The sequence below is a fragment of the Ictidomys tridecemlineatus genome, chromosome 1, assembly GCF_052094955.1.
Source record: "Ictidomys tridecemlineatus isolate mIctTri1 chromosome 1, mIctTri1.hap1, whole genome shotgun sequence".
Lineage (NCBI taxonomy): Eukaryota > Metazoa > Chordata > Mammalia > Rodentia > Sciuridae > Ictidomys > Ictidomys tridecemlineatus.
Genome location: NC_135477.1, coordinates 53,287,831 through 53,300,030, shown reverse-complemented (window position 1 = coordinate 53,300,030; position 12,200 = coordinate 53,287,831). Strand labels below are relative to the sequence as shown.

The 12,200-nt window shown below is 36.9% G+C and overlaps 1 protein-coding gene and 1 non-coding gene across 2 annotated transcripts in view; one reads left to right on the top strand and one right to left on the bottom strand.

Moving 5' to 3' along the window:
* The window catches only part of Mypn (myopalladin), a 76,147-nt gene that overhangs the window by 46,176 nt on the left and 17,771 nt on the right, over positions 1-12,200 (top strand). Inside the window, exons 10-11 of the mRNA XM_005325976.4 lie at positions 4,180-4,770; positions 5,952-6,090. Of these exons, the coding sequence (XP_005326033.1) occupies positions 4,180-4,770; positions 5,952-6,090 (730 nt within the window). The remainder of the gene's footprint in view (positions 1-4,179; positions 4,771-5,951; positions 6,091-12,200) is intronic.
* On the bottom strand, positions 10,928-11,031 carry LOC120885941 (U6 spliceosomal RNA). The gene has a single exon (XR_005728737.1). It is a non-coding gene; the product is annotated as a U6 spliceosomal RNA (small nuclear RNA).

Here is a 12,200-nt window from a genome sequence, read left to right as displayed (position 1 = left end):
ATTTAGGCATATGGTATAATAATTGCAAAGTTAGCTGCACATACTGCCACCATGAATAAAATCAGGTTCTTTATGAAGAGGAGAATTAAGTAGACATATGAGATTTCTAATTAGTTAAAAAAAATTCTTTCTGCTAATTTATGTAGTGGTACCCTCTAAAAATATAGTCTTAAGCTCTATATACTTCCTTGGTATTTCTTGCCTTCCTTAAGTCTTCTCTTAATTGTGTGTACATATTTTACACTAGTGTAAGTGTGAATGTATATGTATGTATCTTCACGCATACACATACACACCTTTTATAAATCCACATGCCTATAACCTTTTCTTGCCAGTTTTTTAAAAATTGCCTCAGAATAATTGCACGTATTTATGGGGTAAAGTGTGATATTTCAATACACGAATATAATGTGTACTGATTGAATCAAGTAATTAGCATATCCATCACCTCAAACATTTGTCATTTCATTGTGTTGGAATTTCTCTTACTAATTTTAATCCCACTGGTTTTAACCTCACAAGTTTTGCATTAAAAATATAGACTCATTCTTCTCAGGGATATAGTGTTTTGCTTATTTCTTCAGTTTGTCATTCATATGGAAAATAGAGATAATGTCAATTTTAAAACTGCCCCAGGAATGGAGGCTGTCATTCTTAAACACCATATCATCAAAGCCTAGATAAGTCTGACTTTGAAATTTCCTACTTGAATATCAAGCTGTTCAAAGCAGTGATTTTTCATCCTACTTATACTCTAGAATAAAATATGGAAGTTTTTTTTTTTTAAAGAATTATGCTTTCCATCTCAATTGAACCAGAATCTCTCCATGGATTATTTTAATGTGCAACCAATTTGGTAACCATTTGTTAGAATTAGAGAAATGACCTGAATTTCTACCTTCAATACCCAGGAAACAAAATCAATAGTTAACATTTAAAATGTAAATGTAAAATGTCAGACAAAAGTCAGGATATACTGGGAAAGCCTAAGCTTTGGGGACAAGTGTTTCTCTAAAACATTGGTTCTGAATCCTGCATGCATGTAAGATCACCTACGACCTTATGGTAAGAGTATCACTCTGAATTGGAAACTGTAGGCCCAGAGTTTGTGTTTTAACCAGCCCTACAGGATATACTAAATCTGGCTGAACTTTAAGAACAACTGACTTACATTCACAAAAGATAACAATAACTGGACCTGGATCCCTTCCTAGGCCAATTAACTCTCTGGGTATTGGTACCTAAATCAGTGAGGTTTGTTTATATTTTACAGTTTCCAGGTGACTATAATGTGCTACCAGTCAGTGAGCACCTCAAAAACCATAGCCCATCTACTTATATTACTCAGTGATGTCCTTGGAAATGTTTAAAAACTGACAGGATGAGACATCCATAATGTTTAGCATTTGCCAATTTCCTCCCACCATTGCAGATTTCAAATTACAAAAGGAGGACACTGAATCAGTAGTTTGGAGGAGATGCACTCTAGTTGTCTTTCTGAGCCAGAAAGAGCTAACTCTAGAACACACTGCCCAGCATTGATGCCAAAAAGGCTTTCAAAAGTACTTAATACTCAAGTTTCTTGTGTTATGATTATGTGACATTTTATCTCAAAATTTCAAAATTCCTACTGTGCATGGTGGTGTACAACTGTAATCCCAGTAACTCGGCAGAATGAGCGAGGAGGATTTCAAGTTTGAGACCAGCCTCAGCAACTTAGTGAGGCCCTAAGCAACCTATCAAGAAACATCATTAAAAAAAAAATAATAAGGGCTCAGCGATAAACCACCTCTGGGTTAAATCTCCAGTGCCAAAAACAATTTTTTTTCAAAATCCCTAATAAATTCTTTCATATCCTTATCATTCTGAAACACAAATGTTCATTCTTACAAATTTTGAAAATTGACTTTTATAGTCACACACACATACACACACACAGAGCCATCACTTCTCACAACAATACTGAGATATTATTACTATTTTACTTATAAGGGACTCTGGATCAGAAAAGTCCTGAGACTACCCAAAGTCACACACATAATAGGGATTGAGTCAGAATTAGGACTCAATATGTCTTTCTATCCATCCATTTAAACTAAGTAAGAGAAGAGAGTTGATAAATATATGAAAGCCTTAGTATAAACTAAGAAAGCCTTAGTATAAACCTGATATCAGAAATCTGCATAGCAACTAGAAATGAGCAGCTGAGTTTATAGCAATTTATTGGCAGGGTATTACTTGGCACAAGAGGAATCACTCAGGATTTTTGAACTAGTATGTATGGTGATTCATCTTCTCTTCTTTCACTCTTTCATTGCATTTTGTGCCTTCATTAGGAAATAACAGATTCCAGATGTTATTTGTAAATAATCACTGGTTATTATATGTCAGCATTGGATGTATGTATGTCCCACTAGATTTGTCAGTACTCAAAAGCTCTCAGGCATATTTATATCTTCAACCTAGCAAGGTAGACACTCAGAAGACTCAATGAAAGTTTTTGAGCTGGGTGCTGTGGTACACACCTGTAATCCCACTGGCTCACAAGGCTGAGGCAGGAGGATTGCAAGTTCAAAGCCAGCCTCAGCAACTTAGCTAGGCCCTAAGCAACTTAGTGAGACCCTTTCTCTGAAAAATAAAAAAATAAAATGGCTGTGGATGTGGCTCAGTGGTTAAGGTTCAAACCCTGGTACCAAAAAAAAAAAAAAAAAAAAAAGATTGGAATCAATTCCTTGTCCTGATATAATGAATAAGCTAATTCAAACAGCTGTTGAAAGACCTCTCTGAAATAAGATGAGGTTCTTTCAATGAAAAAAAAAAAAAACTTTTCAAAGACATAGTCTCAACTGAATTCTTTCAGAATCTCAATCAAAATAATTTGACCCTAAATCCTATGTATCATTTTATTTAAGGTTTGTGAACCTCTCTAACCCAATAAGGTCCACTGAACGGTAGAGGCTAACAGGCCATTTAACTTCTTACTTGTAGGAGAAAACTGGATCTTAGCTTTTATCCAATGGAAAATAAAGAAAAATAAGAGCAATTCAATACCAAATGACTTCCTGGCCTTTCCTTATCATCCTTTCCTCCCCTAAGATAATTATTCATGCATTACCTTTGCAATTCTTATAACCATAGTTCAATATTTCTGCAATGTCATCAGATTAAAATTTACTTAGACTACAAACATGTTCTGAAAACCACATAACACTTTATTCTACATCAATCACAATATGACCTGCCAAATATGAGATCCATTAAAAATTAAAAGGTTTTTTTTTTTTTACTTTCATATCATCAGAAAAGTAAATACCAGCAGAAATGATGTTTACTGTTTATATTTTTCGGAGAAAAATACAACAGAGGTATTTCTGCTTCTTTTGATCGATTAATTTTTCAATTATGAAGCAATGAAAAGGCTTAATTAAATTTTAATTATACTACTTATTCTCTTGGCTTAAGAACTCACTTCTAATATGAGGGAGAGGGGGAGGAAGGAGAGAAAGTTACTGTGCCAAGGAACCAATGCTCTTGAATTCTTAGTTTTATTTAGGACAAAGAGTTGTTTTTTTTTTTTTATAGATGAGCAAAGGATTACTCAATTTGTAGCACTCCACAGCAGTAATGAAAATAAAACTCAGTCTTTATTTTGTGAAGTCACCCTTTCCACCTATGATATATTGGAAATGTTAATGAAAAGAAGGAAAAAAGGTGTTAAACTCCAAAACATTTAAAAAAAAATCAAGAGGTGAGGGTTGTAGCTCAATGGCGAAGTGTGTGCTTGGCATGCACAGGCCTTGAAAGAAAAGTGATTAATACAGCATATTGTCTCAGAGAAATCAGCCCTGGCAGGAACTCACACCTGTGCATAGCTCAGCACCTATCCAAGGTTGGGATAGTAAGGAACATTGTCTCTCTCTCTCTCTCTCTTTTTCTAATTTATAGACATTCTATGTTGCACAACTCCAGGGTCACAGCACAAAGAATACAATGTGCCATAAAACCCTTAGAGGAAGAAGGAAAGACAAACTCACCAGTAATTGATAAGCTGATTTCTTGCTGCTCTGGTTGTGGGTTCATAATCAGCATCAGGTTATAAACAGTCCATATACATTTTCTGAAGGGTGAGGCTGATGGTAATGCCTCTCTCCTCTCTCTCCACTCTTGTTTTGTGTGCAGTGACTCCACTCAGTTACAACAACTTCATAACCAAGTCCTACTAGAACAACAACATTTGCAAAACCCATCTCCTTCATCGCCTAAAGAGTTTCCTTTCAACATGAGTGTTTTGAACTCCGTGGCTCCCCCAGCAGTAACCACCTCCAGCAAGCAGGTGAAGGCCCCTCCATCACAGACATTCAGCTTGGCCCGGCCGAAGCATTTCTTCCCCTCTTCGAGTACCACCGCAGCCACTGTGTCCCCATCCAGCTCTCCAGTGTTCACCTTGAGCAGCACTTCCCAACCCATTCAGAGGACAGTGAGCAAAGAAAGCCTCTTACTTTCTCACCCCTCTGTGCAAACCAAATCTCCAGGCTCCATTTCCACCTCAAATGAGCCACCCCCTCCAGGTCCAGCAGAGCCAGCACCACCACCACTTGTGTTTTCCATCCCTAGTGGAAACCAGTTTCAGCCTCACTGTGTGTCACCAACTCCTGTCTCTCCCACCAACCGGATTCAGAACCCAGTGGCTTTCCTCAGCTCTGTTCTGCCATCTCTCCCTGTCATCCCACCCACCAATGCCATGGGACTACCTAAAAGTGCACCATCCACGTAAGTGTCATTAAAGTTTTTTGATGGAAGAGTTGCCAGTTAAGTGGGAACCTATGCCTAGAATAGCCTGGTCTGGGGCAAGAGTCTTGTTTAGTGGATTCCTAGATAAATCCTCTCTGTTAGACAAAAAAAATGGGTTTCAAGGACCTTGAACACAGGGCATGATTGCTTTGAATGATTTTTTTTATTCTATAATCACAATTAAATCTATTTTTTCTAGAGATCAAGTCTAAACATTTTCAAAAGCAGTAAATTATATTGGCACGTTATTATTTTGTAAACATTATTCACTGAGTCGAAAGATTTAGTTCTTATTAAGTATTTCCCTGTGTCTCTAAACATGACTCACTTGAAGGATATGTTTCACACCTCAAGTTGAAGCTGGAAATGTGTGATTATACCGTGTTTATGGGATGTCTTTTCCATTCTGTCATTCAGGCACCCAGGACCCCTCCATTTCCCAGGTCTTTAAGAGTCTTCTTCATTTGGTTGGTGGAAAGAGAAAGAGGGAAGATAGCACACAGGAGAAGTTGGAACACATAGCCGAGAAGTTTACATCCCTTCTATCAGGCCTATTAGCTATACCTCTGTCAGCATGTCTGTCTAATTACAAGGAGCCTGGAGATGTATTTGTTTTGTGCCAAAGAAGAGGATGTGAATGCTGGCAGGCACTAGCAGTTTCTGACACTGACTCCAAAGTAAAATAGAAATTCAGAGGGCTCCACAAGAAATTTATTTAAAAAGAATTAAATGACTTCCATATTTGGAAATCAGAAAATTTGACTAACATAGGTCAGAAAACACATATTTCTTCCATCCACAAGAAAAAAATAATGTAATAATAACAAAGAAACAAAATGACTTAGGAAAATTAGTTAACAATGAAACTAGCAAACTCAGTGGGAAATAGAATCCTACAAATTGGTTGTGTTCTAAAAGTAAAGCAAATTATAATCCTTGTGATTATAAGGAATTAATAAGGTTTACAAAAAAGAAAAACTTCAACTTGAGCTTTGAATGATTTTTAATAACTAAAAATTTAAAAATATATCTCTAGAAACAGATTCTCTGTATAGTGCTTAATCCCACAAGTGCCTAATAACTACTGGTATCTGATTTCTAGGCCTTTGTACAATGCTTCATGCTCTTCATGATGTGTTCTGTGTGAATTTATTTTATAGACCCTCCCAGGGATTAATGAAAAAAAATACAAAGTCTCCTCAACCAATGAGTGATGATTACATTCGTGAAGCTAAGAATGCAGTGATTCTAGACTTGGGGAAAAAAATGAGTTTCAGCGATGTCAGATCAAACCAGCAGGTAAGATTGTTGGATTCTGGTAGCTTGAATGGAATTTTATTGTAAGGAATGTAATTTTATTTAATTCAGTCCTTGCATACTTAGGTCATCTGACCTCAGTGAAGTTGATGCTACAGCTTAGGTGGTAGAGCACAAGCTAAGACTCACACAGGAAGCTCACGTGCAGGAATCTGCAGTTCTTGATTACCCCATTGTTAATTCATTTTACATGTTTATGTGTTTGCCTAGGATAGAATATACAGTATTCTCTACTAATCTGCAGGAGATACTGTCCAAAATGCTCTGTGGATGCTGAAACTGCAGACAGTATCCATCCCCACATATACTGTTTTTTCCTATATGTGCATAGCTATAATAATATTTAAATTTTTTGGGGGGGGCGGTACTAGAGATTGAATTCAGGGGAACTTGACCACTGGGCCACATCTCCAGCCCTATTTTGAATTTTATTTAGAGACGGGGTTCACTGAGTTGCTTAGCACCTCACTTTTGCTGAGGCTGGCTTTGAACTCACAATCCTCCTGCCTCAGCCTCCTGAGCCACTGGGATCATAGGCATGCACTATCTATCGCACTGGGCAACAATATTTAATTTTAAAATTAGACTCAGTAAGAGATCAACAACAATAACTAATAATAAAATAAAATGAACTGGATATGGTAGTACACACCCGTAATCCTAGGGATCAGGAGGCTGAGGACAGAGGATTCAAGTTTGAGGACAGTCTGGGAAATTTAGTGAGACCCTGTCTGAAAATGAAATGAAAGGGACTAAGGATGAATCGCAGTAGTAAAGTGCCCCTGGATTCCATCTCCAGTACTGCAGTAAAAAACTGATTATAATAACATACTGTTATAAAATGTATTTAAAACTTTTAAATTTAATTCTGGGGAATTTTCGATTTAATATTTTTGGAACCCAGCTGACTGCAGGAAACTGAAACTGTGAAAAGCAAAGTCATGCATAAGAGGAAACTATAATATTCAAGAAGCAGGGAGAGTGTCTGTTGTCTATTCCATCAATCCTCAGCTCAGCTTAGACAAACACCATAACATCTGAGATATTTTGATATCTGTGTCTTGAGATGTTGAGACTTTTAGGAACTTTGAGTTTTAAGCTGTCTTTCACTTGACATCCTTCAACTTTAGGTACCCTGAGGTGTGATCACAAGTTCCTCTCAGTTTTTGTATTGGGTTGAATCACTGAAACAGCCATCAGGCAACATCCTGTTTCACCAAAGAGGAAAGGAAAGCCTGTGAGCATCATGCAAACAGAAGAAAGATAGATTATGTGGTGTGGTTTTGATAATCAAATGGTTAATATTTAATGCAGGCTTGCATTTCAACTCTTGGTTTATTCCCCAAGATGAAAACTGATAAAATCTATTTTGAAATATAACAAAATTTCAGTCAAAACAATATGCCAAATATTGCAGAATTTGTTCCATAAGGGGCAAATTAGAAACAAAGCTCCAGATTTTCCTGACCACATGCTGTTTTCTTTGGTGTTTCTCTTACTTCCAACGGAGTCATAGATATGCAATATTTTGCTATTGTGTTATACATTAGGCAACTTCAACTGAGCAGAATCTTTTGAAAATATGCTACTTAAAACCTTTTAAATTTTGAATTTTTTTTTTTTTTTTTGGTACCAGAGATTGAATCCAGGGGCACTTAATCACTGAGCTACATCCCCAGCCACTTTATTTATTTATTTAAAAATATTTTTTAGTTGTCAAGGGACCTTTATTTTATTTATTTCTATGTGGTGCTAAGACTCAAACCCAGTGCCTCACCATTGAGCCACAACCTGAGTCCCTAGGTCTTTCATTTTTTGAGTCAGAGTCTCGCTAAATTGCTTAGGGCCTAGCTAAGTTGCCGAGGCTGGCCTAGAACTTGGTATCCTTCTGCCTCAGTCTCCTGAGACACAGGGATTACAGACACGTGCCACCCCACCCAGCTTAAATTTTGATTTTTAAATTACTGAACTGAAGCAGAATATTTAAATTTCTCTAAATAAATTTCTCATATATTATCTCTGCAAATGCCAAATCAGCTATTTTTCCCTTCCATCCCCTAAGTAAGAAACTGAAACAGTCATCAAGTGGTTAGTTAGTGGTGGAACTAGAACTAGATCCCTGTTTTCCTGGAAACTTTTCGTTTTCCTTGAAATGCAACAGCCTTTTTCAGTTTGATGACAATTACTTTCAAGTCCCACAAATGTTGCTCTGTCAAACACAGATTTGTTTTCCTATGATGCTGTCATCACATTTGTGGTTGTTAATCCTTCTAGGTGTCATTGAAATAAGAGCTGTGTTCAGCCTATATCTTTTACAAGGCAGAGAGAGATCAATTAGAATCCTGTAAAAATGACACCAGCTCACACATCAGCTGTTTGATTTTACTTTTTTAGTTTCTCTGTAGGTAAATCCAGGCGAATCCATTGCCCAACTCCCAGGAAAGTAGGATGTTTCTCTTAATTACCTGAGATGTGAGAACATGTAAACATGATCTTCCACGAGTTGAGTACCAAAGACCCAGAAGAACTCTCTCTTAAACCTCACTGTGAACTAACTTCAGGGTCCATAGCAAGAACTGGGAAGTCCCTGAAAGCCTCTCAGTCCTCTCTATCTAATTGTCTCTGATATACACATCAGTCTTCTTCTGAGAATCATTATCCTGAGAATTATGATCACTTCATTACAGAATTGGTTTTAGACTTCATTCTATACTGTGGACAATGAAAGCCAAGCTATAAAAATGAAATTTATGAAACTAAGAAGCTGTGTGAGATAGAATGTTTGCATTAGGTTGACAGACATCAATCCTGAGAAAGTTTGAAGAAATTAAATGATGACCATATTATGGTATTGTTTTGTGCATTGCTGCCTTAGGAAATGATGATGAAAATGTCATGGAGAATTGTTAAGGTTAAGAAAGTTAACTTAGAAAAGTGTAAGAACATGGATGATTGGAGAACAATCATAAAGAAATATGTGAATTAATAGCTATTTACACTTGCAGTCTGGGGACAAAGGAGTCAATCTGTTTTCTCACTTTCCTATTATTTGGGTGGTGGTGAACAAATGATTGCTTTAGAAGAATATGCATTTGTTTTTGCTTTATTTTACTTTGAAAACTTTTAGGTTGAGACAGCTGGCTTCTCTTGTGCTTTTAACATAACAAGTGAATAATAATAATTATTCTAGAACATACTTGTGGTCTAGCATTACCACATTGTGCTGAGCATGAAAATAAATCAGAAGTCCTTGCATGATGAATGTCACTCACTATAAACAATCTCCTCCCCTTTCTTTGATATATCCACTACTTTTCTTTGATATATCCACAAAAGTATTTCTCTTTTGTAACATTTCAGAGTCTGCCTGCTCTCATTTTACATCATTTTTCCAATTAACAATTAACATTTGCCATTGATTCTTAGAACTTTGTGAAATATAATGGTGTCATCCTTTTAGGTGTTCATATTTACTAAAATTTTTAGCTTTCTAAACTGTCAACCAAGTGTCTTTGTGCGATGGGTAAGCCAAGAGAGGGGTGCCCTGATTTCTTTTTAGGCTGGATCATTTCTTCCTTTTGGGTAGCATTCATCACTAGTGGATCTTGATTGGCCAGCCACCAGTTAAATCTAAGTAGTTTAAGTTAATGTGGGGAATCTTAGAGGTCAAAGAAACCCAGGATTACAAAATGGAATGGAGCCTTCATGAGCAGTGATTTTAATTCACTCTTGACTCAGCATGATGTTCTGCAACCAGCAAATACCATTGATTGTTCATTTCTAAATTTTTGCCCACCCCCCTCATCTAATGTTATATTTCAACTTTCAGCTTTCTTCTCTGGCCTCATTTCTCTGGAAACCATCTCATCTCTTTATTCTGTTCCCCGCACCCCTGCCTGTTTCATTAATGCTTCTTTAGAAACTGTCTGTAATTCCCAGATACTGCCCTGGAGGATGGGGGAGGGGAGGGTAAGTACCTTGATGCTTATTCTGGCTTTTTGCTCCTCTGATCTCTTTCTTCTCTAAGCTGCTCTGTCATTTCCTCTATTTAAATCTTACCTCTTTCATCTCTTATGGTGAATTCTTTATGGCAATCCTCTTTTGTGAGCAAATAGTCATGACATCCATTCCGTTTCTAATTATTATATAGTGGCCTTCTGGAACATACTGTAAGGCCATTGGCATTGTAGAAGTCTGGCTGCTGGGACAGTGTCCACATGTCCTCTGCCATGAGCTCACCCAGGAGGCACCAGTTATGAGCTCCCTGGGTGCTGTGATTAGGGATTGTCTTGTCCATTGTTACATCCCTGTTAAGCCTGGCACAGAATAAGTATTCAGTGGGTATTTGCTGAATTAACCCACAACTATGAGATTCTCATTAGTTTCAGGTAAGATATAAAACCTTTAACCAAATAGAAAAGTTTGGGTTTATTGCATAACAATGGAAAAATCTTCACTTGACTACATAGATTCTGATTGTAGATAGTACCTGCTATGGTAGCAATGCATTTTATTGATTTATAATATTTTTTTTAGTTGTCAATGAGCCTTTATTTTATTTATTTATATGCGGTGCTGAGAATCAAACCTAGTGTGTCACACATGCTAGGCAAGTACTCTGCCACTGAGCCACAATCTCAGCCTCTTATTTTATTTATTTATTTTTTTTAATTTTTTTTTTTTTTTTAGTTATCGTTGGACACAATGCCTTTATTTTATTTATTTTTATGTGGTGCTGGGGATCGAACCCAGATCCTTGCACGTGCTAGACAACCACTTTACCGCTGAGCCACAACCCCAGCCCCCTTTTATTTGTTTTTTAAATATGGAACACTTCACAAATTTGCTTGTTATCCTTGCACAGGGCCTGTGTTAATCTCTGTATCATTCCAATTTTAGTATATGTGCTACCAAAACGAGCATTAACAATCCATTTTAATCAGCTGATTAAAAAGATGAAAACTTAGAAACATGCAAAAATTAAGCAAAACTCTGGTGTTAACTTGAACATTTAAATATAAAATAAGTTTGTGCATCTTTCAGGGATTTATTCTTAAATATACAATTTGGATTAAAAGTATTTTTATACAACCTCCTTGAAGGCAGAGTCTGTGTTTATAAAATGTCACATTTTCCATATTCATCATAGTATTTATCATATAGCAGGTGCTTGCTAAGAATTTGTGAGCAGGGTCAGGGAGTTGGCTACAAACACTGATTATTTCAAGGAAGGGAATGAGTGATTATTAGATAAATAGTAAAGAAATCATTCTCTATGTATGTTAACCTCCAAGTTTATCTAGGAACCTTTGTTGTTCCAAATCTGCCTATGTGTGGAATGGAAGGGAGAATACTTTCTCCAGCACATATTATTTTATTTAGGCTAGGGGTATGGCTTGGTAGTAGAGCACTTACCCAGCATGTGTGAGGCCCTGTGTTCTATCTTTAGCACCATTAAAAAGAAATTTTTCTTTTTGTGGGGATGGGGGGAGCCTACCCGGGGTTGAAGTCAGGGGCACTCAACCACTGAGCCACATCCCCAGTCCTATTTTGTATTTGAATTAGAGACAGGGTTCTCACCAAGTTGCTTAGCATCTCACTTTTGCTAAGGCTGGCTTTGAACTCATGATCCTCCTGCCTCAGCCTTCCATACTGCTGAGATTACAGGCAGTGCCATCGCGCCCAGCTGAATTTTTTTCTTTTAGTACACATCATACCCAAAATACATGGGGAACCTCTCTCAAGGTTTGAACCTGTTTCATTATTTGCCCCTGCAGTTCAGACTCAGAACTCAGAGTAGAGGAAGGCTGTAGTGAGCTCGGGCAGTGAGTTCTAGATGCCAGCCCCTATCTTAACAATGTCTGTATCTGATTGGGATGTATTGTTCTCAACAGAAGAAAAGTGCCTTTCCACAACTCTGCCAATTTGAAAAAACTTCTGAAGTCTAATGTTTCAAGTAGTCAAATTATCATCCTTAAGAGAATTATATTTAAAGAAAAGAAATGAGGCTGTGTTTTCAAATGTCATATTCTTCTGAAATAAATTTAAGTTAGCTTTTCCATTGCTTTTATAAAGCAATTAAAGATTTTATT